Source organism: Mustela erminea, chromosome 20 (assembly GCF_009829155.1).
Source record: "Mustela erminea isolate mMusErm1 chromosome 20, mMusErm1.Pri, whole genome shotgun sequence".
Classification (NCBI taxonomy): domain Eukaryota; kingdom Metazoa; phylum Chordata; class Mammalia; order Carnivora; family Mustelidae; genus Mustela; species Mustela erminea.
In genome coordinates, this window is record NC_045633.1 from 28330244 (window position 1) to 28356568 (window position 26325).

Here is a 26325-nt window from a genome sequence, read left to right on the forward strand (position 1 = left end):
CAGGCAAAGACCCCTCCATCCCTCCATACACAAAAATTAACTCAAAATGGATCACAGCCCGAAATGTAAGTCACAAACCATAATCTTAGGAGCAAACAGGACTGAGTCTTGGCCTTGGGTTGGGCAATCTTTTTTTTTTTTTCTTTAAAGATGCAAACGCCAGAAATACAAGTGATAGCTTTGGTCACCATCAAAATTTAAAACTTTAGATAACTTACAGAATGGGAGAAAAAATACTTGCAAAACCATGTTTCTAATTAGAGCGTTATAGGTAAATATACAAAGAACTCTTACTCAATGACAAGATGGCAACCCAATTAAGAAGTCAGCCAAGGGTTTAAATAGGCATTTTTGCACATACAAAGGTCTGCTAAACATAGAAAGGGTCCTCCTATCACCAGGAGAAATCCAAATCAAAACCACAATGAAAGACCACAGCACACCCACTAGAATGGCTTCCTCCCCAAGAAATAAGGCATCATCAAAAAGACACATAGTAACAGGTATTGGGGAGGAACTGGGGAGGAAATGGGAACCCTCACAGAGTGCTGGGGGAAATATAAGTGGTACAGCCACTTTGGAAAAGTTTGGCATTTCCTCAAAAGGTTAAATACCAAGTTACCAAATAACCCAGCAAGTGCACCCTTAGATCTGTAGCCACAACTGAACACACGTCCACACAAAAACGTATACACCAATGTTCCCAGCTGCATTATTCATGACAGCCCAAAAAAGGAAACAAAACCCATTAAGTAGATAAACCAAATGTGGTACATTCATAAAATGCAGTATTATCCAGCCATAAGGTCTTAAGTCACACAATTAGAAACAATCTGAGTAGACCTTTATCTATTAAAGCGATTGAATCAATAATTAATAACCTTTAAAACAGAAAATGCCACGCCCAGATAAGGTCACTGCTGAATTTAACCAAACATTTAAGGAAGAAATTAAGCCATTTCTCTACAATCTCTTCCAGAGGATAGAAGCAGAGGGAATACTTCCGACTCATTCTAGGAGGCCAGAATTACTCTAATACCAGAAGTATTAAACCAGAAGATGACAGTACAAGAAAACTACAGACCAGTATCTCTCATGAACATAAATGCAAAAAATACTCAACAAAATATTAGCAAGTGAAATCCAACAAGGTACGAAAAAAAATTATACACCATAATTAGGTGAGATTTATCGTTCAACATCCAAAAATCAATTACTGTAATCCATTACATCAACAGCCCAAAGAAGAAAAAAATCTCATCATATTAATAGAAAGCATTTGACAAAATCCAGCCCAAATTCATAATAAAAACTCTCACTAAACCAGGAATAGAGGAGAACTTCCTGAACTTGATAAAGAAGAACCATAAAAACCCTCCATCATACTTATTGAGAAAAACTAGAGGATTTCCCACTAAGATCAGGAACAAGGCAAGGATGCCCCAGTTACCACTTGTTTTCAGTATCATACTGCTCCAAGTCCTAGCTAATGGAGTAAGACAAGGGAAAAAAAGTATATTGACAGGGAAGGAAGACAGAAAGCTGCCTTTGTTCACAGACGACATAAGAGTCTATGTAGAAAACCTCACACAATCAACCAAAAAATCTCCTGGATCTGATAAGCCATTACAGCAAGGACACATTTTACAACCTTCATGTATATAAAGTCGCTCACTTTCCTACATACTAGAAATTAATCAGTTGAATTTGGAATTTAGAACACGATACTGTTTGCGTTAGCACTCCCCAAAATGAAATACTTAGGTTAAATCTAACGAAATATGCACAAGATCTGTGGGATGAAAACTACAAAGCCCTGATGAAAAATCATTTCCACACTCAAGGAGAAGAAGACCTGATACTGTCAAAATGTTCATTCTTCCCAATGTGGGCTATGGATTCAATACAATTCTGCACAACATCCCAAAAGTGGATACCAAGCCTACTAATGTCAAAGTTTACATGGAGACCCAAGACACCCAGAATGGCCAGCTCAAGATGAAAGAAGAAAAACAAAGTCTGAGACTAGAAGTACCCAGCTGCGAGGCTTACTGTAAAGCTACAATGATCATGACAACGAGTTATCGAGTTATCAGCAAAAGACAAGACAACCAGATCAATGGAACAGAAGAGAGCCCCAAAATGAACTCCCATTAATATAGTCAAATAATCTTTCACAACAGAGTAAAGGCAATACAATGGAGAAAAGGATAGGTCTTTTCAACAAATGGTATTGGAACCAGTGGAGATGCACAGGCAAAAAAGAAAATGTAACAAATCTTACACTCTTTACAAATTAACTCAAAGTGAAAAAAAAAAAAATTAACTCAAAATGAAAAAAAAAAAAATTAACTCCAAACAGATCACAGGCCTAAAGGTAACACGCAAAATTCAAAATCTCCTCGAAGATAATGTAGGAGAAATTTAGATGACCTTGAGTCTCGCAGTGAACCCTTAGATACACCACCACCAAAGGACCAATCCACAGAAGCTGGACTTCCTAAAATTTTACATTTCTGCTCTGTGAAAGACACTATAAAGAGAATGAAAAGACAAGCCACAGCCTAGGAGAAAATACTTGCAAAAGACACACCTGATAAAGGACTGTTTTCCAAAACCAGATAAAGAACTCTTAAAATCCAACATTAAGAAAACAACCCAATTTAAAAAGTGGGCCAAAAATCCTAAAAGACATGTCACTGCAAGTTACACAGATGGCAAATAAGCAAACAAAAAGATGTCCCACGTCATGTTACTAGGGAGAGGCAAATTCAAACAAGATACCATCACACAGGTGCCTGGGTGGCTCAGTGGTTAGGCCTCTGCCTTCGGCTCAGGTCATGATCTCAGGGTCCTGGGATGGAGCCCCACATCTGGCTCTCTGCTCAGCGGGGAGCCTGCTTCCCCCCCCCCCTCGACCTGCCCCACCCTGCCTGCCTCTCTGCCTACTTGTGATAAATCTCTCTGTCAAATAAATAAAAAAAAATCTTAAAAAAGAAAAAAAAGAATGCAAAGACGGGGCGGCCACCACAAAAGACATTACAGCAATTTCTTACAAAACCAAAAGGACTCCTACCATGTGACCCAGCAGTCACACTCCTTGGTATTTACCCAAAGGAGCTGAAAACTTATGTCCCCATGCAAAAAAACTGTTACATGTTTATAGCAGCTTTGGACAGATGAAGGGGTGGGGTACGAAGGACTTTTAGGCAGTGAAACTACTCTGTAGGACAGTACAATGGTGCCTACATACGTCTGCCCAAACCCACAAATTGTACAACACCAGGAGCGAATCCTAACGTAAACTACAGATTCTGGGTGACAGTGACACGTCTGTGGCCTGCAGGTTCCTCAGTGGTAACTGGGAGTGAGAATGTCGATAATGGGGGACGCTGTGCAGGTGGTGGGGAGGCAGGGGGCATAGAGAAATCTCTGTATCTTCCTCTCAATTTTGCTATGAACCTAAAACTCCCCTGGGGTGCCTGGGTGGCTCAGTCTGTTAAGCAGCTGCCTTTGGCTCAAGTCATGATTCCAGGGTCCTGGGATCCAGTCCCGAATTGGGCTCCTTGCTCCGTGGGGAGCCTGCTTCTCTCTCTGCCTCCTCTGCCTTTGCCACTCTGCCTGCTTGTGTGTGCTCTCTCCCCTCACCCGACAAATAAATAAATAAAATCTTAAAAAAAAAAAAGGAAAAGGACCCAACTGTTAAGCTGTCTATAAGAGACTCACTTTAAATATGAAGATGAGGGGCACCTGGGTGGCTCAGTGGGTTAAAGCCACCGCCTTCGGCTCGGGTTGTGATCCCAGGGTCTTGGGATTGGACACCGCATCAGGCTCTCCGCTCAGCAAGGAGCCTGCTTTCCTTCCTCTCTCTCTGCCTGCCTCTCTGACTACTTGTGATCTCTGTCAAATAAATAAAATCTTTTAAATAAATAAATAAATATGAAGATAAAGGTAAGATGACAGTAACTGACCGGGAAAAGATATACCACGCAAATAGGAAGCCTAAGACAGGTGTAGTGACTGTTTACTACCACATAAAAGGGATTTCGAAACAAAACATACTAAGAGATAGAAAAGAACACTTTGTAATGATAAAAAGACCAATTTAACAGGAAAACAGGAAATCATAAATGTATATATGTACCTAATAGAGCTTCAAATACAGGAAGCAAACATCTATAGGATTAAATTACAAGGAGAAAGAAAATCCTGCAATCACAGGTGGAGGTTTTATACCCATCTGTAAGCAACTGATAACACGAGACAAAAACCAGCAAAGATTCACAAGATCTTAACACCTCCAATCACACTGCCTTGCCTGACAGAACTGAATGATTTACAGAGCACTGTATATAATGGCATCAGAATATGCATTCTTTTTTTTTTTTTAAAGATTTTATTTATTTATTTATTTAACAGAGAGAGAGACAATGAGAGAGGGAACACAAGCAAGGGGAGTGGGAGAGGGAGAACCAGGCTTCCGGCTGAGCGGGGAGCCTGATGTGGGACTCGATCCCAGGACCCTGGGATCATGACCTGAGCCAAAGGCAGACACTTAACCACTGAGCCACCCAGATGCCCCAGAATACACATTCTTTAAGTGCACATGATACATTTACTATGAAATACCATATGGCCTCAAAGTTTTAGTTTTAAAAGACTGAAATTACAGAGTATTTTCTCTAACCAAGATGGAATGACATTAGAAATATAATAACATTAGAAATATAATAACCAGGTAACCCCCACCAATATTTGGAAAATAATACTTCTAACTAATCACTAAATGAAAAGTAGAAATCACAAGTTAAGAAATGTGTTGAACTGAGAGTAATAATGAAAAAAGGACAATAGACAACATTAGAGACGCAGCTAAAGAAAGCTTCAGAGAGAACTTTGAAGGTCTCCACAAGAAAACGTCCCAAGCTGATTACCTAAGCCTGCATGTTAAAAAATAGGAAATGGTTGGAAACACACCAAAAGAGAAGGAAGGAAATAAGAAAGAGCAGAAATTGGTGAAATTGATAACTTCCAGTCATGCTGATCAAGAAACAGCAGAAACAAATTATCTGGTTTGACAATGAAAAAGGAGACATCACTACAGACCCCTCAGACTTTTAAGTGTAAAAAGGGAACTCTTTGCCAATACAGTTGAGAACCGGGATAAAACACAGAAGCCTGCAAATTCTAAGATGGCTGATGCATTCAGGGATGAGGACAGGGGCTGTGGACAGGATGCTGCTGTCTGGGTAGCCACAAGCCTAATGGGGAAGGGGTCAGACAGGTGGCATGTGACCACGGGACATCAGGGAACCAGTCAGAGGTTCTCAGCAGGGGAAGTGGTCTGGTCAAGTTTGAGCTTAAAGAGCCCTCCAGCTGCTTATGTACGAAAAATACCCAAGAGGAGTATGCAGAAGGGAAGCCAGCGCCACTGCCCAGAAGAGCCAGGCCCAAATCCCCCAGGGAACAATGGCAGGACATGGTGGGGCTGAAAGGGAGGGAGAACGAAGAGCTCAAAGAGGCAAGGTCAGGGCCTGAAGACTGTGAGGCTGCCCCAGAGATGAGGTCCCATGAGGTGGTACAGACCATAGGAATGAGCTTTTTTTTTTAGGAATGAGCTTTTGTCCTATAGCGGGCAGGACATGAAGCCAGGGGCACCGGGGGAGATCCAGGGGGTAGAACAGGCTAGCATCCTAGTGCTCATTCTCCCTGTCACAGCCCCTGCCAGAGGGCCGGACCTCACATGGACCCCGGAGGTTCAGGAAAGGGCAGGAAGGCCAGGCCGAGGACTTAACCAGGCTGAGGCCAGGTGAGTGCACACCCCGAACACCCATGTTCCCCAGAACCCCATGAGGGGATACTTGGCCAGGCGAGAATGGGGGTGGGCCTAGAAGGTGGTCCCCTGTTTGTCTCAAGAAGGCTGGGGATGTAAAGAGAAAGGAAGCAGGGCCAGGACAAGGCCTAGCCTCCTGCCCAAGCCTGAGGACCAGCTGTCTCCATCTGCCCATCAGGGAAATGGGAGGGTAATCACAGCTAACAGTAACAGGGCACGTGACCACCCCCAGTGATGACCTTTTCCAGGCCCCAACCCCAGGCCTCATGCCCATCTCACCAAGTGAACTGCCTCAAATGCCCAGACTTAGCGGGCCTGTACCTCTAGTTCTAAGTATGCTTAACCGATTCCCACCTCTCTCTCATGGGTCAGCCTAGGTATTCCCTGCCTGGAGCAGCCTCCTTGGGCTTCTACAGCCCCCCACGGTGCAGACCTGAGGCCTCTCTGCTTCCTGGAGCTACCTATCACCAGGTACCTAAAATGAGGGAGTCAGGCTATGACAGGGTTAGCCAGGGGCATGAACAGTGAAGGTCAGCCTGCATAGCTCCGGAACCCCCTCCTGAGGCAAGTACCAGTACCACTCTGCTCATATGGGGCTGGCCCACAAGGCAGGGCCCCCAGCCCCCAGCTCTGCCCCTACCCTTCTCCGAGCCTGTTTCCGGCCTGCAGGATGGGACAGTGGTGTCCCTGCGTGCCACCTGCGGGTACGTACTTACCCATCAGGTTCTGCCGCTCTTCCTTCTTCCGGGCCTTCTGCTTGGCCTCCAGTTGCACCACTGATAGCGACGGCCCCACTGTGGGGCTGGGGAGGGCGCTGGCTGCAAAGCGAGCCAGCAGGCCCAGCCCACTCTCCTCCAGGCCTGGCGACAGGGCCCGCTCTCGGGCCCCCAGCCTATAGCCGCCGGTGGCCTCCTCCTCCTCCTCCTCCAGCTCATCCTCCTCGTCCTCCTCCTCGGAGCTCTCATCTGGTGCAGAAAACAGGGGGCGAGTCAGAGCTTTGGCCTCAGCAGGTACCGCCCCCCACCGCCCCGACTCAGCCAGAGCACCAGCGAGAGGTGCATGGCTGCAGCCTAGCACCTCACTCCTCATCAGCCGGGGGTGGTTCCGATACCAGCCCACAGATCCCCCCCAACCCCTGCCGATGGCCCAGTGCCCCCATCAAAGCAAGCCCAAGACGCGGGCATCCCGGACAGCCCAGAGGTGGGCAGCAGCTTTGGGAATCAGAGGGTTTCTGTAAAGGGGAACACGAACATGCACCTGTGCCGTGGGGAGGGGGACAGACACACGGACAAGGACTGGAGACAGCTCTCTCCACCATCTCACGCACACACGCACACACACACCCCGACGTACAACATGAAGGCTGAGAAAGGAGGCAGGAGAAGAGGAAAGAGGAGGCCAGGGAGGGGCGGAGAGGGGGTGGGGTGAGGGTGCCAGGGACTCAGGGGCCTGGTGGGGGTGGCGGGGCATGGGTTCTGAGGCTAGTGACAGGAGAAGGTTAGAGTTCGATCTCTTCTTGAGCAGGCTCTGGGGTCCAAAGTTGACTCCCAGCAACTCCCCTGAGCTGGGGAGCCTGGGGTAAATCCTGGCCCTCTGGGAGCACTTTTGCTCATCTGTGGCATGGGCCGGCCCTCCCAACCCACGCACCCAGCTAAGGAGAAAGCACTTTGCGGGCTGAACAAGGACCAAACAGAAACAGGACCAGCCTGTTGTACAAAAAGAAACTGCTGTCCCCACGGCCAAGGGAGCCACAAGCTGGCTATGCCTCCTGATCTACGGGGAGCCAGGGAGGGAGGCACGCAGGTCAGCTCTCCTCACTCTGCGCCAGGGGACTGAGGCTTGGCGTGGCCGAGCACTCGGGCAGAACTCAAACCCAGGGCTCCTTGGCTGTCTTGTCACCCAGTGTCTCCTAGAAGGGGGTGTTCCCTGCACGTGAACCAAGCTCTCCACCAAGAACAGAGACTGCAGGGAGATTACAACCTTGCTCCTGACCTTCCCAGGGAGACAGCCTCACACCGCCAGAGTGGACAGGCGAGGGCACTGGGGGCTAACTGCCCAGGGACACCCGCTAACTCTGCCTGGAGTGCTGGGCACGTGATGGTGGCTCTGGGGGCCACTAGCCCAGGGCAGGGCCAGGCAAGACCAGAGGCGACTCTCTGCAGCAGATAAGGTGGCCCATACCCCCTCCACCCCCCCTCTATCTTGGGCAGGGAATGCCTGGGCTAAGGGAATGGAGAGGGGCAGACACAGCCAGCCAACTCCATGTTCTCCTGCCACACCCCGAGCCACCTCTGCTTGCTTGGGTGCAACCAGCAGCCCCAAGTGGTGGCCCCGGGTGCACCAAGGGCGGCAGGGGGTCTGCCTACCCAACTTTCCAAGGGAGCCTGGGTCTCTGGGGTGAGGAAGGTGGACGTGAGCTGCAGGAATCCCTGAAGGGCGTTGAGAAAGGAAGGAGGCAGAGACAGAGGGTTGTTAAGAGGAAGAGGAGGATGGGGAGGATGGGGAGGAGAGGGAGGAGGGAGAGGAAGGGGGGGAGGCCCGGCTCCCAGAGCAATGGATGAAGCAGGATGGAGGCCAGTGGGGCAGGCAGGCGGCAAGCAGGCAGTGCACACTTGCGATCCATCCACATTGCGGACATCACATGGTTGTCTCCGCCCCAGTGGGCCACAGCGGCAAAGCAGGCTAAGTGTAGGCAGACTTTCGGCAGCGCCTGGGTCCCCCACATCAGGCCTCCCTGGGGTCGGCCAATTTGAGCAGGGTGGCGGGCGGGGGGGGGGGGGGCGGTGGCTGGCTGGGGTGGGGGCACAGAATCAGATGTGTGGCCAGTTTTCCCTTCTAGAGAACGCCTTCCCTGGCGGCTCAGGTGTGAAGACTCCAGAACGCTCCCCCATCCAGAAAGATTCCCCACCAGCAACGTACAGTGGGGGAGGGCTGGCTCTGGGTTTCTGGATGCCTGGAATGTCTATATTGGATACCAGTCAGCCAGCAGCAGCCCAATCCCCGCACCTCGACGTGGAAAAAGTACTTGGAAGGAAAAACCCAAAACCAGGGTTCGCTTCCCACAAAGCAAGATTGGTGGTCTCTGGAGACCCTCCCCACCTCCGGCTGCTATGAGCCTGAAAAGCCCCCACTGGCTGCTTCCCATGGTGGCTGGTCTGCTCAGGCTGGGGTATGCGGGGCAGGGGGAGCAGTGGCGGGGATGAGGGGGCATCTCCGGACCAAGGAAGCCTTTCTGGAGCCGTCCACACCTGAGGCGAGAGCGCCTACCAAGGGCAGAGGGAGGAAAAGTCCCAACAAAGCAGCCCAAGGTAATACAGAAAAACTTTTTCTTACAAAAACCAAAACCAAAAAACTCTTGGCTCGGTATGTGGGGTCGTCTGGTGTAGCTTGGTTCGGTTTGGTTTTCTAAAACCCGATCGATAAATGCCAAAGCAATCCGCTGCTGCCATAGCCGATGGGGGCAAACCCCGAGGAGGGGAGGTGCAGGGGGACACAAAGAAAAGGGTTTTGCCTACCTACGGAGCAACGAGCCAGGCTCGGACCCAAGCTCAGTGACCCGCTGCGCCGTCTGCCCTACTCCCAGCCTTCGCTTTGCGTCCAGAGTGCAGCGTGAGAGCAAATGCAAGAGACCAAAACAGACATTCAAAGCATCATGGGCAGGGATCAAGGGGGAGGGTATGGTCAAGCTGCTGGGGGGAGAGAGCAGACACTAGAAAGCCAAGCAGTCAGGTGTTTTAGTACCGGATGTCAGGAAGACCCTATTACCCAAATATCCCTGTCAAGACCTGACCAGCGTTGTGTGTGTGTGTGTGTCTGTGTCTGTGTACGCGTGCAGCAGGGCCCCTCGCCTCCCCTATCTGGGTTCGCTCCGCTGCCATGTCTGGCCTGCTCTGAGGGGCCTCTGGCTCCCTCTGCCCACTCTGGCCACATGGCCCTGTGCCAAGACATCTGAAGGGGCTGCCTGCTTCTCTATGGGGTCGGGGCTGGGGCAGGAGAGCTTCAACTCACAGAAGCTGGAACTCTGGCTTTAAAGGGGAGGAGCCAAGAGGGGAGAGGAGCAGGTCAGGGAGGGAGGAAAGAGAACGGTGAACCAGCCAGACTGGTCCAGAGGCCAGGACTCGGGGCAAAGGAGGCTGACTGGTGAGTTAGTGAATTCCCCACTTCCTTGGCCCAAACTCCATTCTCTCGCAGCAGCCCAAGAGAACATGGGTCCCAAGGGCATCTGGCTCCCTGCTGTGCCATTTCCTGGTCACCCAAATGGACCTGGGCAAGTCAGGATGGGAGGTGCGGGCAGGGAGAAAGCAGACCAGGAACGGGAGCACAGCTGGAGTCAGGGTAGCCTCTGGTCCCAGGGCCTGAGCCAGTTCCCGTCCAGGTGGGCCCCTGCATGCCCGGGCCCCACCCCAGGGGGCACAGGGTCTAGACTCTGGGAATCCCTGAAGGGGCTCCACCCAGAAGCAAATCCCTAAACCAGGGTGAGGAAACACTTAAGAATCCCCTGGCTCCCCCACTTGTCCCTGGGACGCCAAAACCAGGATGTCCACCGGGATCACAGAACCACACCCTCTCCCCACCGGTGAGGCAGATGGGCTGGGGGGTGCTGCCAGCTGACCAGGCCTGTGGGCTCAGTGGCCAGTGCTCTCTCCGAAGCCCCGGGCTCCCCGCCGCTCAACGTGGCAATGAAGCCCACGCTTTCAAATCTCACAACAAAACTCGGGGCGGCAAATGGTCTTGACCCTGCACTGCCTACACGCCCTTTAAAACAGAAATACGTGTTAGAAAACAAGTGTTTATATTTTTAAACCGCTGTTACACAGAAATAGAGCTTTAAGAAAATAAAAAAACAAACAGGCAGCTAAAAAACAAAACAAAACAAAAACAAAAGATGAAGCTGGAGGTGAGCACAGCTGACTTTGAGCCTGAGAAATGAACGCATGCCAACAGCTACCAGGGATATTTGAGTAACAGAGAAGAGTGGCAGACCGCCTCTTCCAGCTCTAGCCCTTGGGGGAGGCAGGGGTGCGGGAGGCAGGGGGAGGGGAAGGAGGAACGAATGAGGGGAGCGGCAACCTAATGGTCTAGTAAGGACACAGCAAGAGAGACAAGGCACACGGGTTTAGTTAAAAATGAACTCGGTATGTTTAATAAAGCTTGGTATTACCAAAATCGCGGTACAAACATCAAGTCACACGCCCACACGACAGAATTCCATTTACAAAATGTCCCCCCGGGAGGCCTCCGAGAGAACCCGACCCAGGCCTGCGGTCCAGGGGGGCAGAGGAGGCGAGGAGGGGGGCAGAGGGGGAGCGCGGAGGAGGGGGAGACTAAAAACAGTCCGTATAAAGGCTCAAAAAGAGCCAGGCCGTGGCGTTATCACAACGATACAGGTACAAATAAGAACAAAAATAGAAGGACTCAGGCGGATACAGCAGGCTACGCTGCCAAGAACCAAGACGGCCGCCCTTCCCGAGGCGTCCCAGGTGGGCCACCTCTGCCCGCCATCTCCTGCCATCTCCTGCTCGCTCGCTCGCTCTCTCGCGCTCTCTCTCACTCACTCTCTCTCTCGCTAGAAAACACGGAAGGTACTTTGTGTTTGGAGCTAGTAACCTTGGTCAAACGAGTCCTCCGAGGAATCGCTGAAGGAGGAACGGGCCTCGACCTCTTGAAGCAGCAAACAAAAGGGCTGCTTCCTGCCGGCGGCCGGCTTGGGTTTCAGAGTCCGGGCGGCCGCCAGGCCCCTCTTGGTCAGCTTGGGGCCTCCGGGGGGCTTGTTCTTTGCCACCATGCCACACAGGATGGAAGACGTCAGTTTGGAGCTGGACGGGCCTTGGGCAGACCACTCGTCCTTCAGGAATTCTTCGTCTTCCTCTGAGTCCGTATCTGCAGTCAAAGTAGTTTTTAATAAAGTAAGTCATGGAGCGCTGGGAGGAGACGGAGGGGCTGGCGTCCCTCGTCACTCTCAGTGGCTCTGAGAACGCCCTGGCGCGTGCCGGGGCAGAAAGCTCCGAGTGCCTACCGGCCGTGCAACAGGCCATGTCCCACCGCCTAGACCTCTTCTCCCTGGCCTGGAACTCGACTCTCGCCTGGGAGGCCCCCGGGCCACAGGCCTCATAGAGCTCGTCCTTTCCAGACCCACCACACAGCCACCTCTGCCAACAGCCTTTCCAGGCCCCGGGGGAGGTAAGAGCCCTACTTTCAGGAAGGCCTGAGCCAGGGCCATGGAGGTCACTAAACCCAGCCCACGGCTCCTTTTGGGGAGACAAAACGTAAGAAAAGAAGGGCTCGGGTAAAGCTCTTCTACCCCAGAAGAGCAGTTTGCGGTGGCGTGCTGGGCGGCGCAGGCAGACTGGGGAGCAGTAACACACACACACACGCATCCCAACTTTCCGCCCAGCAGCATTGCAATGGCCACCGAACGCAGTCACACCAAGGAAACTGGCAAGTGATATTCCAACTCAAGAATTCCTATCAAAGGGCGTCATTACCAGCACACGGCTGCTGGCTTCCCCCAAGTCTCCTGCCTTCCTGCACAGCGTGGGAAGGCCAGGGTTCCCAAGCTTTCCGGGGAGAAGATCACCCAGCTTTAGGGAAAGGGGACCATCAAGCGGGCACAGCTCTGGCCCTTTCCAACCTCAACCCAAACGTTCTCATGCCATTTTGATCCGTTTTATAAATGGGGCTGGGCTGTCCAGCAAGATCTCATTGGAAAAAACGGCTCCACAGCCAAAGACTGTAATCCCGTGATCTGATAAAATCCACGCTGAACACAAGGAACAGTAACGACCAGAGCTAAGCTCTGGCAGCACCTACCATCTCCATGCCCACAAAAAACTACATGGGCACGTGCATGTGTCGGGTGCGGGAGTGAGTCAGAGGTAGAGGCAGTTTCCGTCCTCTGGCTGCCTCCGCCTATACCTACCTATGCTTTCCACTCCAACTAAGACCCCAACTCCAGGATGGCCTCAGAACTCTAGGCAGGGGTAACACAGACAAGCGCCATCAGGCCTGTCCATCCTTCCCAAGCCCACATCCCTGGCTGGCAACACTGAGGGTGATGACGACCGAACTGGCTTCCCACCAGGCATGCATGTCTCCCAACCCCAACAACCCAAAGTTGAAAAACAAAGCCGTTTTCTCTCTTCCTGTATCCTGCCACCCTTGACTACGTGAAAAATACAAACGAGGGATGCCTGAGTGGCTTAGCTGGTTAAGCGGCCGGCTCTTGATCTCAGCTCAGGTCTGGAACTCAGGGTCATGAGATCGAGCCCCACCTTGGGTTCTGCACTGGGCATGCAGCTTACTTAAACAAACGAGGAACTCTCCTCAGAGTCAGCTACCTACTATAGCCAGCATCTAGTTGGACACAGATCTGATCGCTCTGCTGCAACTTTAACTCCCTTCTCTCACCTGGACAGTGGAATTTTCGACACCGGTGTAATAGACAAGCAATCCGAATATGGCTTTGTGCGTGCAAACATTTGCACACAGGGGACTCACTGGCTCAGAGCACGCCAAAGACCTCGGGAACTGAGCTCATTTCTGGCCTCCAGATGTACAAGGACAGGATGCTTCTTGCAGTCAAGACAGCAACTCCCCATTCCCTCCAACATTCTAAAACCCAGAGATGGAAATATCAGAGAGTCCTTCTTTCCTCCTCCTCTGGGGCTACGAGTTCTGAGATGTGCTCATGGTAGCCATGGACCTAGTCATATCATACCCATCCAAAGCTGAGGGCCACAAAAGCTATGGCAATCAAGCATGTCCTCAACACATAAGGCACAAAGGAGCTGTTTACCTCACATATTTGTCTCTACGTCAGCCCTAGAGACCCATTAGTCCTGAGTAACCAAACATACAAATGTTAAAAGAAAAAAGCAAAAACAAAAACAAAAACAAAAACAAAAGACACCAACAACAGCAGCAGCTTAAACTTATGCCACAGCCAGCTTTTACCAACGTGAACTCACTAGAGCTCACAACAGTCCTGTGAGGGCAACAAGAATTTAACTCCAAGTCCATAAACACTTTATTTCCTTTCCTCAAGAAAACAAACTTTAATAGCATTACAGGTGTCTACCTTCCTGCACTTGACATCCAACCACTCTTCCTATAAACCAAGAAGAGCCGATCAAAAGCCCAGATACCCACATCCAGGCAGTCCAAACAAAAAAGCCCTCCACCTGAGTCAGGGCATGGGGACTCCCGCAACAGACCCTGCTGAGGACTGGTGGGAGCTGCATGTGAAGCCCCTCCAGGCCTTTCTGTAGCAGCCACTGGCTTTGGGCGCCTGGGTTCTGGGCATTTGGGGCTCCACTCATACACACGCCAAGGAGCACCTACTACCCACCACCATAGGCCCATGGAAGACCAGCCATCTGCACACACAGCACCTACTATCTGCCATACAGCGTCCCAGAGCCAGCAGAGACTGCACACAGACCCGGGAGCACCTATTATGTGCCATCGAAGGCTGTGAAGGGCCAGCCATCTGCCTGTGCACATGCCCGCACACACACACACACACCCTACACACCTACTACACACCACTGAAGGCCGTGAAGAGCCAGCCTTCTGCTCAGGCACACACGCACACACACACACTCACACCCAGGCGCACCTACGCGGCCACAGAGCACCTACTACGCGCCACTGAAGGCTGTGAAGGGCCAGCCACCTGCCCGCACGCACGCACGCACACCCAGGCGCACCTACCATGCACCACCAAAGGTCGTGAAAGGCCAACCATTGCGCAGGCGCGCACGCACACCCAGGAGCACCTACTACACGCCACAGGAGGAGGTCCCAGGCCCAAGTCTGGGGACCCCAGCTCAGGAAAGCCGCATCCTGAGCCGCATTCCCGAGGGCCCAGGGAAGGAGCTCCCATGCAGCAGGCTCCAGCCAGTGAGAGGACAAGCAGCCCCCTCAGTCCAGCAACAGTTGCGCTTCCCGGTTCTACGCTCCCCACCCGGGCGGTCCACCCCCTGGGCACAACGTAGGGCGGCCACCTGGAGTGCTGTGGGAAACACAGACGCAAACACGGCCCGCACAGCCCTCAGTGCGCTGCCCAGCACCGCCCGGCACGGCGTGCGCTCTGCGAACAGACGCTGTTCCTCCGAACGCCCCGCCAGGGGACTGAGAGCCGCCTGTGGGCAGAGGACGCAGGCTCCGCTCTACCGTCGGTCGTCGCAAACGGCCGCTCAAGGCTGAGCAGCCGCTGACTCTGTCGCGCAAAGGCCTCCGCACCGACTCCTCTCTGGCAAAGGCGCGAAGGGTCGCCACAAGCCGGCGGACTTCCCCTCCCACCCACCAATCACAGGCACTTCCGCTTTCCATACCCTCCGCCCCCCTCCCCCCCACACCCCACCACACTTCCGGCCTAGAGCCCGCGCAGAAGCAGGAGAGACCTTCGAGCGCCCGTGAGAGAGAGGAGACTGAGGAGAGAGAGGAAGCGGCCCGGGGCGGCGCGGCGTCCGCTACTTACTGTAGGAGTAGCTGCTCACTTCCGAGGCGAACGGGGAGTGGGCCGACTTGGGCTGGCCTCTGGCCTTGAAGCCCACCTCCATCTTCCTGGCTTTGGCGGCCCTTTTGTGTTTACCTTCTCTGGAGGCTTTGAGGGACAGACTGAGGCCTTTGGCCAGCGCCTTCCTGTCCTTGCCCAGCAGGCTGTCGTAGGGCGTCAAGTACCTGCCGCAGCCCCCGCTCGCTTTGGACTTGCCCCCAGAGCTGTCCGAGAACTTGAAGGGCGACTTGAGCTTGTCCTGCTTCGTGAGCGACAGGGCCTTGTCCAGCTTGCTGGCCAGCTGCTCCTGGTCACTGGCCATCTTTTTCTTTTTAATCTTCAGCTGTAGAGGGAAGTCGGGAAGTCACGGGTTAAGACGTTTGGCCAAAGGACGAGAGTGGGCTTCAGCGCAGGGGCTCTGATGAAGCGGGGCTCCGGGCCCTTCTCCCTGCCTCCGTGGCGTCCAGCAAGTTGCTCAACCCCTCTGAGCCTCTGTTCTCCCCGATCCGGAAAATGGGGAGAATTATAGGCAGGCCTCTTGGGGTTGTCGTGAAGGTGACCTGAGATGAGGCCCGTGAAGCTCTTATCACAGTGCTGTTACCCTGGGTGCAGCGATCGCTAATGCTGGCACTGCCACTGGCTCTCCCCGACGCTCTCATGCCTCCTAGGGAAGCCCTTCAAGCAAGCGGCCCTGCTGATACACCAGGAGGCGGGGGAGGGGGAGGAGGAGGCATGCAACCAAGACAGAAACCTCAAATCCTAGCACGGTTCATCCATTTAACTTGACCACCTGAAGCAGCCCAGGAAGACTACAGCACATCCTAAACTGGCCCATCCAAGTGAATAGGCGGGAGCTGCCAAGAGAATGCCTTGGGTGTGCCTCGGATGCCCGAAGCAGTCAACAGCAGATTCGAGTTCTCAGATTAAATTCCTGGTTGCCATGTCTGCTGTAGTTGTTTGCTATCAAAAGGAAATGTGCAGTTCCAAAGCCATTAACGCCCCTCGTTTGAACACTTTAGCTGTATTTTCTTTAATCGGTTAACGTATCATACGGGCGAGAAAGGAGGGATAGGGTCATTTGAACAGCCAAGAAGCATCCCTCACGATTTGCAAATAAAGGATCCTGACATACAGACTGGCTCTGTTAACTCCTCCTGGATCCAGTCTCCCTTATGTATTTCCCTCTGATGGCCAAATCAACGGAAAGAGTTCCCTTCTGTGGAGCTTTATGAGGAGGGATGACAAGGTACATTAGTATTTAGAGACACAGGCCTTAAGTGGACGATTTCAATGCTCTGCAGAAATAAGAAAAATCAAGGAGTTGGCTCTCACCCCATTACCCCGGAGAGTTCACAAGGAAATTACAATGGCATCAAGCCCTTGTTTCTCAGAACTACGGAACGGTGAAGCTGCTCATTAGACAGTTACACTGTTAACCAAATAATGCAATTACTGTTGTTTAAGAACTTGCAGCCTCTCTTCGTTGCTTCAGCAAAGGGTCATGGAGCACACACAGGGGGTGTGGCTTTCAGTCCCAGCTCTACCTGAGGCTGTGCTACTTCTAAGTTTCTGACTTCCTCTGGGCCTTGATCCATGCCCCACCCCACCCCCCAGCCCAATAAGACTGGAGGACAGTCCCTCTGGCACTAAAGCAATTATTTCTACAGTTTCTGTGCAGGACTAGGATCATCAACAGACCTGTAGAGGGAGTGTGAACTCTGGCACACCTTCCAGACCTTCTACCCTAGGATGGCAGCTTACTGACCTGACTCATGAAATCTGATGAGGATTCGTGCTCGTCCCAAGGCTGGCTCCTGCCCCTCGCTTTCCCCGTGGCAACAAGGCCATCATGTTCCTCCTCAGGTCCCTTGTGCCTCTTCCTCATGCCTGCTCCAAGCTCGTACTCCTCCGATGTCAGCAGAGGCTTGCTGCTCAGCCTGAAACCCAGATGCACAGCTGGTCAACACCCTGGCCAGCAAAGACTCAAGGGGTGGGGGTGGGGGTGGGGTCCGCCCTCACGGCCCTGAAGGCTGGGCTCCAGATGTCGAAGCACAGACAGTGATGGCAGAGTGACGAATCTGGGGAAACAGATCCTGCAAAGCTATGGTGCTGGGATTCTATTTGTGAATGGGGCAGAATGAGTTTAACAGGAAAGAAGAAACACTTCTCCACGGCAGTATCCTCTGCTGGCCTCTTTCTCGCTCGTGCTTCTTCATACATACACTCACTCACACACACGCACACCCCTTAACAAAACGTGCCAAGAACAAGGATCAGAAATGTCAAAGAACTCCCAGAACGGGAGGGGGATTAAGGGTCTCCAGCTGGTCTCCTGCACCCCTGGGATTAACGCAGTCAAGAATACAGTCCCAGGTTGAAGGCTTCTCTTACCTACTTTAAGCTAAACCTTCACAAGTAATAAAAGCAACTAATATTTACTTGGTGCTTACTATGTGCTTTTTCCCAGGCCAGGGCTTTATATTCCAACCACAACAATGTTCTACATGCTGGTTTCTTTACACAGGGGGAAACAGGCTCCAAAAAGCTAGCACACAGCCCAAGGTCACAATAAACACTGGATGCAGGTGTGACGCAAAAGCAGGAAAGCGTTCCCATCTCAGGGGGCCGTGCTCCGACACAGGGGCTGCCTGCTGGCGACCCCAACCTCTGCTGTCTTTAGGAACTGCTTCCCTACCCTCCTTTGGCCAGCTGTAGGGAATTTCTTCCAGTCTTCATCCTCTCCTCCAACAGGAATATCCGAGAAGGATAAATGCAATTCATGGGGGCCCTTGGGGAGGTCTTCTGCCAAGACCCATGGCCAACCCACTGCCTCTCCTGTGCCTTCGGAAGCCACCCTGCGGCCCCCTCTGCTTCCTCAAGCCAAGCACCAGGCTGCCTAGTGTCTGCCCTGCCCCAATAACCCAGGCCGAGGTGCATTCCAACCCCGCTGCTCTGATGGGCCTCATTCGGCTCATGCTACTCCCGACACCCAGAAGATCGGAGCATCACTCCCCAGCCCAGCCCGGAGGAAGAGCTCTCATTCCAGCCACCGTTCAAGAAAACCTCCAGAGGTGCCACACGCAGTTTCTGCTACCACTCAAGGAACACACAAAGGAGCACCCCTGGGTCACAGGCTCAGGTGCAACAAGCCAACGGGTCAGGCCAGGAGGACAGGAATAACACTGTCAGTCACACAAGGAACCAAGTGACAGCACAAGTCAGAGCCAGTCCTGGCGGGGCTGAAAGTTCAGCGAATCCCCCCGTAGGGAGGAGGTACGTGGAGAAGGGCAGGAATTCGTCCCTAACCTTGAAGGAAGCAGGTGTGGCAGGAAGGTGGGGGAAGGGCTTGGCTGACAGCACGGACACCTCTCTCCCTGGGCTCATCTGCCATTCACTGCTAGGGGGATGAGTCTGCCTGTCCATTCGCCACTCGCCTGGCTCACCCTCCTGGCCCGGGCAGCGCACACTGTGCTCCCTGAGAGCTACCAACCAGGCGGGTCAGAGTCCGAGGGACTCGAGGTCCCCGGTGCCCAGACGCAGGCCCTATGCGGGCCTGTGCTCCTCCCCTCCGAGCTCTATGCCAGTTCCCGACCCACCGAGGGGCCAGCCTTACTTTCCGCTACTGTTGCGGCTCTTCCCTCTCTTGCGGGGGGGCGACAGGGCGCTCAGGGCGTGGGTCCGTTTCCTCGGCCTGCCAGGGCCTCTGCGTGCCAAGCTTCTATGGGGTTCCTCGCGCCTGTCCCTTAAAAAGAATCACACGCTTGGCTGTGAACCTGGGGGGTAGAGGGGGCGCGGAGGAGGACACACGATACGCACACGTCACTCAGGTCCACACACACCTCTAATGGCCTACCACAGCCAACCTACTGAGCGCCAACGCCTATGAGAGCCCAAGCAGGCCTCCGCCTGCTGCGGCCTTGTCACCGGGCCGGCCGGGGCCGTGGGATGCGGCTGGGGGCACACTCACTCGGGGTCGCGGCGTCTCTGCAGCTTCACCAGCTCTCGCTGCTTCTCCTTGTACCGCCGCTGGACCTCGGCCAGCCGCATCCGGAAGTCCAGCTCCATGGCATCCATGCTTTCCAAGGACGACTTCATGGCATACATCTGCGGGGAGAGCGGGGTGAGAACGCCGACACCCACCAGCTCCTACCACCCGCAGGAGTGGCGAGGCTTGATGGTGACGGGGCCCTAGCTCGAACCCCGTCTCTGCCATTTATTAGCCAAGGCCGTGGGCAGAACGCAGAATAGGGATCAAAACCCAAGTCCAAAGGACTGAGCAAGGGCTGTGTGGCCCCGGACAGCTGCTTAAGCAGCATGGCCTGTCGCATTACCCATCATTTATAGATGCAGGCTCAGAAACGTGAGGTGCTTGCCCGGGGCCCACAGGCAGCGAGGGGCACAGCCAGGGCTGCTCTTCCCAACCCATCAGGCAGTCGCCCATTGTCCCACGGATAAACTGAGACCCAGAAAGGGAAAAGAGTTCGCCCAGGACTGCACAGCAAGTCAGTGGCAGAAGCTGGACTCAGATCAGGCCCTTCCAACTCCAAAGCCAGCCATGTCCCCAGCAAGATGGAATCTCTGGGGGATCCACCCCAGAGCCCACAGGCAGGCAAAAACAGGTCCGGGACACCTCACCCGTTCCTCCTTCTTCTGCATCCAGCTGTACTTCTTGTTGGGGTTCAGCTCCCGCGGAAGCCGCAGGTTCTTAAGTGGGTCCACGAAGGGGCTGTCCAACACCTCCTTCAGCATGTGGCTGCTGGCTGCCAGCAGGCTCTCCAGCGAGGGCCGCACCGCTGGGCCCCGCTCTGCACCTGCACATTGGGAGGCAGGTGAGCCCATGCGTCTATGCCTGCCCTGGGGGCAGGAATCCTGGACTCGGCAGCCAGTCCGACCCCAAAGAGGGAGGAGAATGAGGCCCAGGACCAGCTCAGGGCTTGCCTAAGGCCACATGGTGGCCCCAAGGATGCTGACTACACCGCAGCCTTTCCAAGAAGCAAGAAATGGTGCATGGTGCTAAATGAGAACGAGCGAGAGTTGGGGAGCACACAGCATGACCCCGTTCCAAATGTCCACTGCTACACAAAGTAGCCGAGTGGCCAAGTGCCGGCAGAGGTACTTTCTGGAGTGTGCCTCTTTCCACTTATCTGCCCTTTACATTTTCCATGACGAATATGCACGCTTTTCACTTCCAGAAAAACAGGAGCCCAAGTTAAGTTTTATAAACTGTAAAACTAATATGAGAACACAAGAAACACAAACCTGGCAGAAAGGGGTGAAGAAAGAACATCTTCCCCTCCCCAAGAGAGTTGCCCCTGCCACCAGAAGTGCCGAAGGAAACGAAACGTTCTGGTAGAAGACACCAGAAACATGAGCCTGTATTCGAACACAAGCAATGTCCGTGGGCATCCTTTATAAACACGGAAGAACACCTCACCTCTCTACTCAGCATGGCAAAACGAATGTCTACCACATGTTATGAACCTGAAACTTACAACACTGACACCTCTGCAGATCAAAGAGACCATAATAACAGCAACTTTACATGGCCAGACCCCGTAACAGGTGCCTAAAATTCTCTGGCACTGCGGAGATTTAATCAATCTAAATAACTAACTCTCTACTAATAGGACATTTTAGTCATTTCTAAATTTTTTTTTGGTAGTGGGTGGATAGGCACACAGTCAGGACATGTGTGTTCTAGGAGAATTCCCACCTGTGTGAGTAACATAATCGAGGTATGTACATTTCTCTGACAAATATTCCAGCCACCTCCAGAAAGGGCGCACCAACCCAGCATCTCAGCAGTGGCTCATGGGAGGTCATCTCCCCTCCAGTCTTTCCCAAAGTTAAAGAAGTTTTCTTTCTTTTTCTTTTTTTTAAACTGGTGTTTTCTCAGTGATCTAACGTGTGATCGGGTTTTGTGAGTGTACCTGAGGTGCTAGTTTTTCACGTGCACCAAAGAAAAAAGTATATTCTTTACTACCGATGTGTATAGCTCCATAAAATCAACATCAGTGACTTTTCTCGCGTGGCTCAGGGCTTCTCGACCTTGGCGCCATCCAAGTTGGCTCAGCTCCTCCTCGGCCCCCCCACCCCAAAGTTGTGGCTGTCCTGGGCATGCGCTACAGTTGCTGCAGTGGCATCTCCTGCCTTTGCCCACTAGATGTCAGCAGTACTCCCCCGAGCAGTGACAACCAGGAGTGTCACCACCGACTAAGAGCCACGGGTTCTGCTCTTCCATATCCTTGCAGAAACTGAGGCAGCAACCCAGTGAACCCCGTCAGCTCACAAGGTCCTCCAAGCCATCAGAGTCAGCTGCTGGGTAAGGCAGGAGAGGGCCACCCCGTTACAGAGGAGGGGACCAAGGTGCACCTTTGTCTCCTCCTTCGCCCTCCAAACCAGTCCTGCTGGGGCTCTCACGACTGACAGCCCAGGGAAGCCGGGATGACCCTAGGCCAGCTGCTACAGGATGAACTGTGTTGTGTCCCCTGCCAAATCCACACGCCGAAGTCCTGACCCCAGGACCTCAGAAAGTGACCTTATTTTGAGAACCTCTAAAGAGGAAATCAAGCTAAAGTCAAATTATTAGAGGAACCCTAATCCAGGAGGACTGTGTCCCTAAGGGAAAGGGAACTCTGGACACAGGCACAAAGGGGCAACCAGGAGAGGACACAGGAGAGACCTCCACAGGACCCAGCCCTGCTCGCCCCCGGTCTAGAACTTCGCCCCCTCACCCAACTAGGAGACAACACGTTTCTGATCTCTGAGTCCCTCAGTCTGTGGTGTCTGTGACAGCAGCCCCAGCTAACCAACACACCAGCCTTGTGGAGGTCCCAGCACGGATGTGACCCATGGGCCATGGGGAAGCTCTAAGTGCCACCTGGGGCCTTTTGTGGAGGACTGATGCTCTGTATCCTGTCAGCAGCTGCTGGGAAGAGAAAAGGGCTACCAGAACCTTCAGCACACACAACCCCTACACACCAGCACCTCCCAAGTGCACTAGCCAGCCCAGGGCCACAGATCCAGCCCAGGGCCACCCAGCCAGCCCTGGACCACACCTCCTCAGCAGAAACCACCTGCAGGTCACAAAGTCTCCCCCCGCCAATCCCCAACTCCCCACCTCCTGAAAAGTGCTCTTCCACAGGTCAGGCCAGGAACCTTGGACTTGCTCTTACACCCACCCAGAGTCTGGCAAAAGCCCACTGGCTGCACCTTAACTTCCACTCAGAATCCTCCCGCTCCTCGCCTCCACCTGCCCCGCCCCACCCCCAGGGCCTGGAGCCTCCTCCTGGGTCTCCCTGCATCCACCCTCTGTCTCAGCATCGATTATGCACACAGCCCCCAAATGACCCTACTGAAATCTGATCCTATCACTGGAACTCCAAACCCTCTTCCAGGAGGGCCCGGGGACCCCATCCCCTGCCCAACCCGCCAAGCTCCTTGTGGCCACCACTTTCCTCCTTCCACTCCACTCTACTCCCAGCCTCCTGGCTTCGGTTCCAATGTGCCACACACAGAGCCACACCCACCATTCACCTCAGGGCCTTTGCACCTACTGTTCTGTCAGCCTGGAATGTTTCCCCCAGAAGAGTTCTTCCCTGACCTTCCTCGGGTCACTTTAATCAAGAATAGGATCCCTGGCCTTCTCGCCTCCACCGTGTCCCCTTCCCACTGTGGCCACCTATTACTGCCTGTCACGACCCAATAATGCCAAGGGCTGCACATGGACAGCCTTGTCTAAAAACCGTGCCGGCACACAGTTAAGTGAGGGCAAGTAGGACTCCCAAACAGAAAATGAGGCAGGGGCGTGCAAAGGAGCAACGATGGGCAGCAGTCCCCAAACCAGGCAACCCATCTTCAGCCCCTCCTTCCCAGCTGGGCCCTCTGCGGCCCCCACTGAAAACCCAGCACCTGCTGGCAGGACTCCAAGAGGATTTTCATTTTCTTCTGAAAAATAATTTTTTGTATGGAACTATTTAAACGAGAAAAAAGAAGTCATGAACTTTTCGACAACAAGAACCGAACTTTTCGACAACAAGAACCCAACAACAGTGGACCTGGGTGGCTCAGTGGGTTAAAGCCTCTGCTTTCGGCTCAGGTCATGATCCCCGAGTCCTGGGATTGAGCCCCGTGGAGCCTGCTTCCTCCTCTCTCTGCCTGCCTCTCTGCCTACTTGTGCTCTTTGTCTGTCGAATAAATAAATAAAATCTTTAAAAAAAAAAAAGAAGAACCAAACAACAGACCCCTGTGGGGGAGTGGGTGGCACCCGTCCAGGCTTCCAGGGGGCCACAGGACCATGGCAATGAACAGGCCTTGAAAATGTGGCCTTGGTTCTGACCTAGCAATTTTCCCGGGGAACAGACCCCCAAGAAAATCAGAGGGACGGCCAAGGATTTTTCTTCAGGCATAACCATCATATTACGTACAACAGCAAAACAAAACAAAACAAAACAAAGGGCAGTACCATCTAGGACTAGGTTACTGAAGGTTGGGCCCTCCACGAGCTAGAAAACTTGACTGTCCCTAAAAAAAATTGTCAAGACACACAGCTCTGAAAAATATTTCATAGAGATATGCTAAGTGAAAAGGGCGGCTCACAGAACATTGTTTACAAAATGATCTTAATTTTAGAAGTGGTGTGTGTACAGAAAAAGTTCTAGAAAAAATGCACCAAAACACTAGCAACACATTACCACCCTGACAGCTGTCGCCTGGGCCCTTCCCTCCTTCATGCCAGTTCTGGGCCGAGCGTGGGGTGGTGAGGCTCGCCTGGCCCACAGCTCCTTCTGTACACATTTCTTGGAACGCCCTGAGTTTCTGTGTTGAACACCAGTGGGTTTGTGCCTAGCCCAGAATTCACTGCCCTTCTGCTGACAGTACCTGTTTCCTTCTGAGGGCTACCCTCCCTTGCCCTCCAGAAGGGAGAGCCCCGTGAGGGGCAGTGAACAATCAGCCTGTTCCTTCCCAGCTCCCCAGCCACAGTTTGCTTCTGCAGAGAGCATGAACCCCAGGGAGCCAATGAGAATGAATCAAAGTTCATTTGCCAGAGGTACCCAAGAAAGCGGTGGCCTCTTTTTAGAGTCTGCAGAATCAGGTAGGCCTGTAGGCCTGCAAGGAAGTGCTGGTGACCCCCATGGGGGCAGTGGGCCTGCTGTGAATGAGGCCAACAGACAGGAAAATGGAGCAGCTGGATAGAGAGATGGGGAAGGGGTATATTGGGAAAGAAACTCCTGATGACTTGAGACGCCCAGATCCAAGTTTTGCGCAGTGGCAGTATCGTAGCCAATGAGGTTTATCCGAGGCGCGATTATTGCTAATTGAAACACCCAGATCCAGCCATAGCTGAAACTTACTAATTACCACTGTACTTAGGTTCCAAGAGCCAATCAATTTACCCCACCATTTTCTAAGTTCAAAGGAGAGTTCCTGTCCCCTACAACACCAAGAATGGTGCCAGTAAAAAACCCAGCACTGACAGAACAAGGAGAAATGTCATCACTAAGAAACCCGTAGATCCGGCTGCATGGTAACATGAAGGCGCTTGGAACACTACTGACCTGTAACCAACTGAAATGGCCAATTTCATTATGTGGATTTTGCCTCCACTTAAAAAAAATAAAAACCAGACACAAATAAGCCATTTCCTGAGGATTTTCAAAATTGTTAAATTCTTACAAAAGAACTTAAAAATGTAAAAAAAAAAAAAAAAAAAAGCCCCAGAAACCAAGCACACCTTGTGGCTCACCTCCCACCTCCTGGCTCCTCTTCTCCAGCTCCAGCTCGGCGATCTCGCTCAGCAGGGTGATCCCGTGCAAGAAACTCTGCTCCAGGACCAGGCTCTGTGCTGCCTCCAGCTTCTCCAGGGCCTGGGTGCTGGGGCCCGGGGAGGGCAGAGGCCTGGCCTGGGGCAGTTCCGCAGCCGCCGCCAGAGCGTTCATACCAGCCAGTGGGTCCTCCAGGCCGGGCAGAAACTGGTCGGAGCCTTCTTCCTCCAGGAAGCAGGAGCCGCTGGGCACAGGTGCGGCCTCCCTGGCCTCCAGACTCAGGCACTCCCCGTCCCCGGCGGGCATGTCACAGTCTGCCAACTCCAGGCTGGGCCGGGGCTCGCTCGGGGCTGCCTGTGCTAGGGCCTCCTCAGGCACCGCCTCTGCCATGGACACAGCCATGGGCATATCGACGGGCACCTCCACGGGCTCCTCCTTGGCCTCGACCAGTGTCTCTGGCGTCACTCGCACCCCCAGGTCCGGGGCGGCTGTGCACGGTTCTGTCCGGCCTGGGGAATCGACCCGCGCTTCGGCCCCCTCCGTGAAGTCCGGGCCCCCGGGGGGCTCCATGCCCCCCTGCCCGCTGGCGCTCAGCGCCTGGGCCTCCAACAGACCACTTCCACAGCCAGCCACGGGGCTTGGGGCTGCCAGGGCTTCCTCGGGAGCCAATGTCAGGGGAGACTCCAAGGAGGGCACCTCTGCAGGGCCGTCGTCCACGTCTTCCACCTCGGCCTTCACCTCCCGTTCTACCAGCGGCTCTTCGTCGGGGCCCTCGCGCAGAGGCTCTGGGATCTTGGAGGGGGACAAGCGGATAGGCTTGTCTTCAGGCGACAGCGCCAGGCGCTCGGGCCCATCGGCCGGGAGCGGCACATCGGGGGCCCGGCCGTCAGCGTCGGAGGCCGCTGTGGGCTGCAGCAGGAACGGGTAGGGCCTCCCGTAGTGCGGCGGCAGGGTTTGAAACGGGTACCTGGGTGGGATATCTGCCGAGGACATGGAGAGTCAGCAGTGGCGCTCTGTCACATCTGACATCCCTCATGTCCTCACGCACATCCACCCACCAGCCAAGACAGAGACCCTGTGGCCACCCTCCTGTCCCGGCCAGCCTACGGAGCTGTGACCTCTTCCCGGCAGCATCTGGGGACATCGGCATGTCCAGACCAGAGAGAGAAAAGTCAGCCACCATCCTGTCCCCAAGGGGCTTCAGGTCTCAGAAGCAGAAATCATCATCG

At 53.4% G+C, this 26325-nt stretch overlaps 1 protein-coding gene and 1 pseudogene across 6 annotated transcripts in view; one reads left to right on the forward strand and one right to left on the reverse strand.

Moving 5' to 3' along the window:
* TNRC18 (trinucleotide repeat containing 18) overlaps positions 1-26325 on the reverse strand; it is a 79771-nt gene that overhangs the window by 17248 nt on the left and 36198 nt on the right. For 4 of the 6 annotated variants that reach the window (XM_032328447.1, XM_032328452.1, XM_032328448.1 and 1 more), the window contains 8 exons: positions 25066-26076; positions 19968-20143; positions 19300-19436; positions 18946-19074; positions 17098-17269; positions 15315-15675; positions 11441-11713; positions 6550-6798 (listed from right to left, as the gene is read on the reverse strand). In XM_032328447.1, coding sequence (XP_032184338.1) covers positions 6550-6798; positions 11441-11713; positions 15315-15675; positions 17098-17269; positions 18946-19074; positions 19300-19436; positions 19968-20143; positions 25066-26076 — 2508 coding nt within the window. The remainder of the gene's footprint in view (positions 1-6549; positions 6799-11440; positions 11714-15314; positions 15676-17097; positions 17270-18945; positions 19075-19299; positions 19437-19967; positions 20144-25065; positions 26077-26325) is intronic. The other 2 variants (XM_032328449.1, XM_032328450.1) reach the window with 2 other exon arrangements.
* On the forward strand, positions 24589-24700 carry LOC116581554 (annotated as a pseudogene).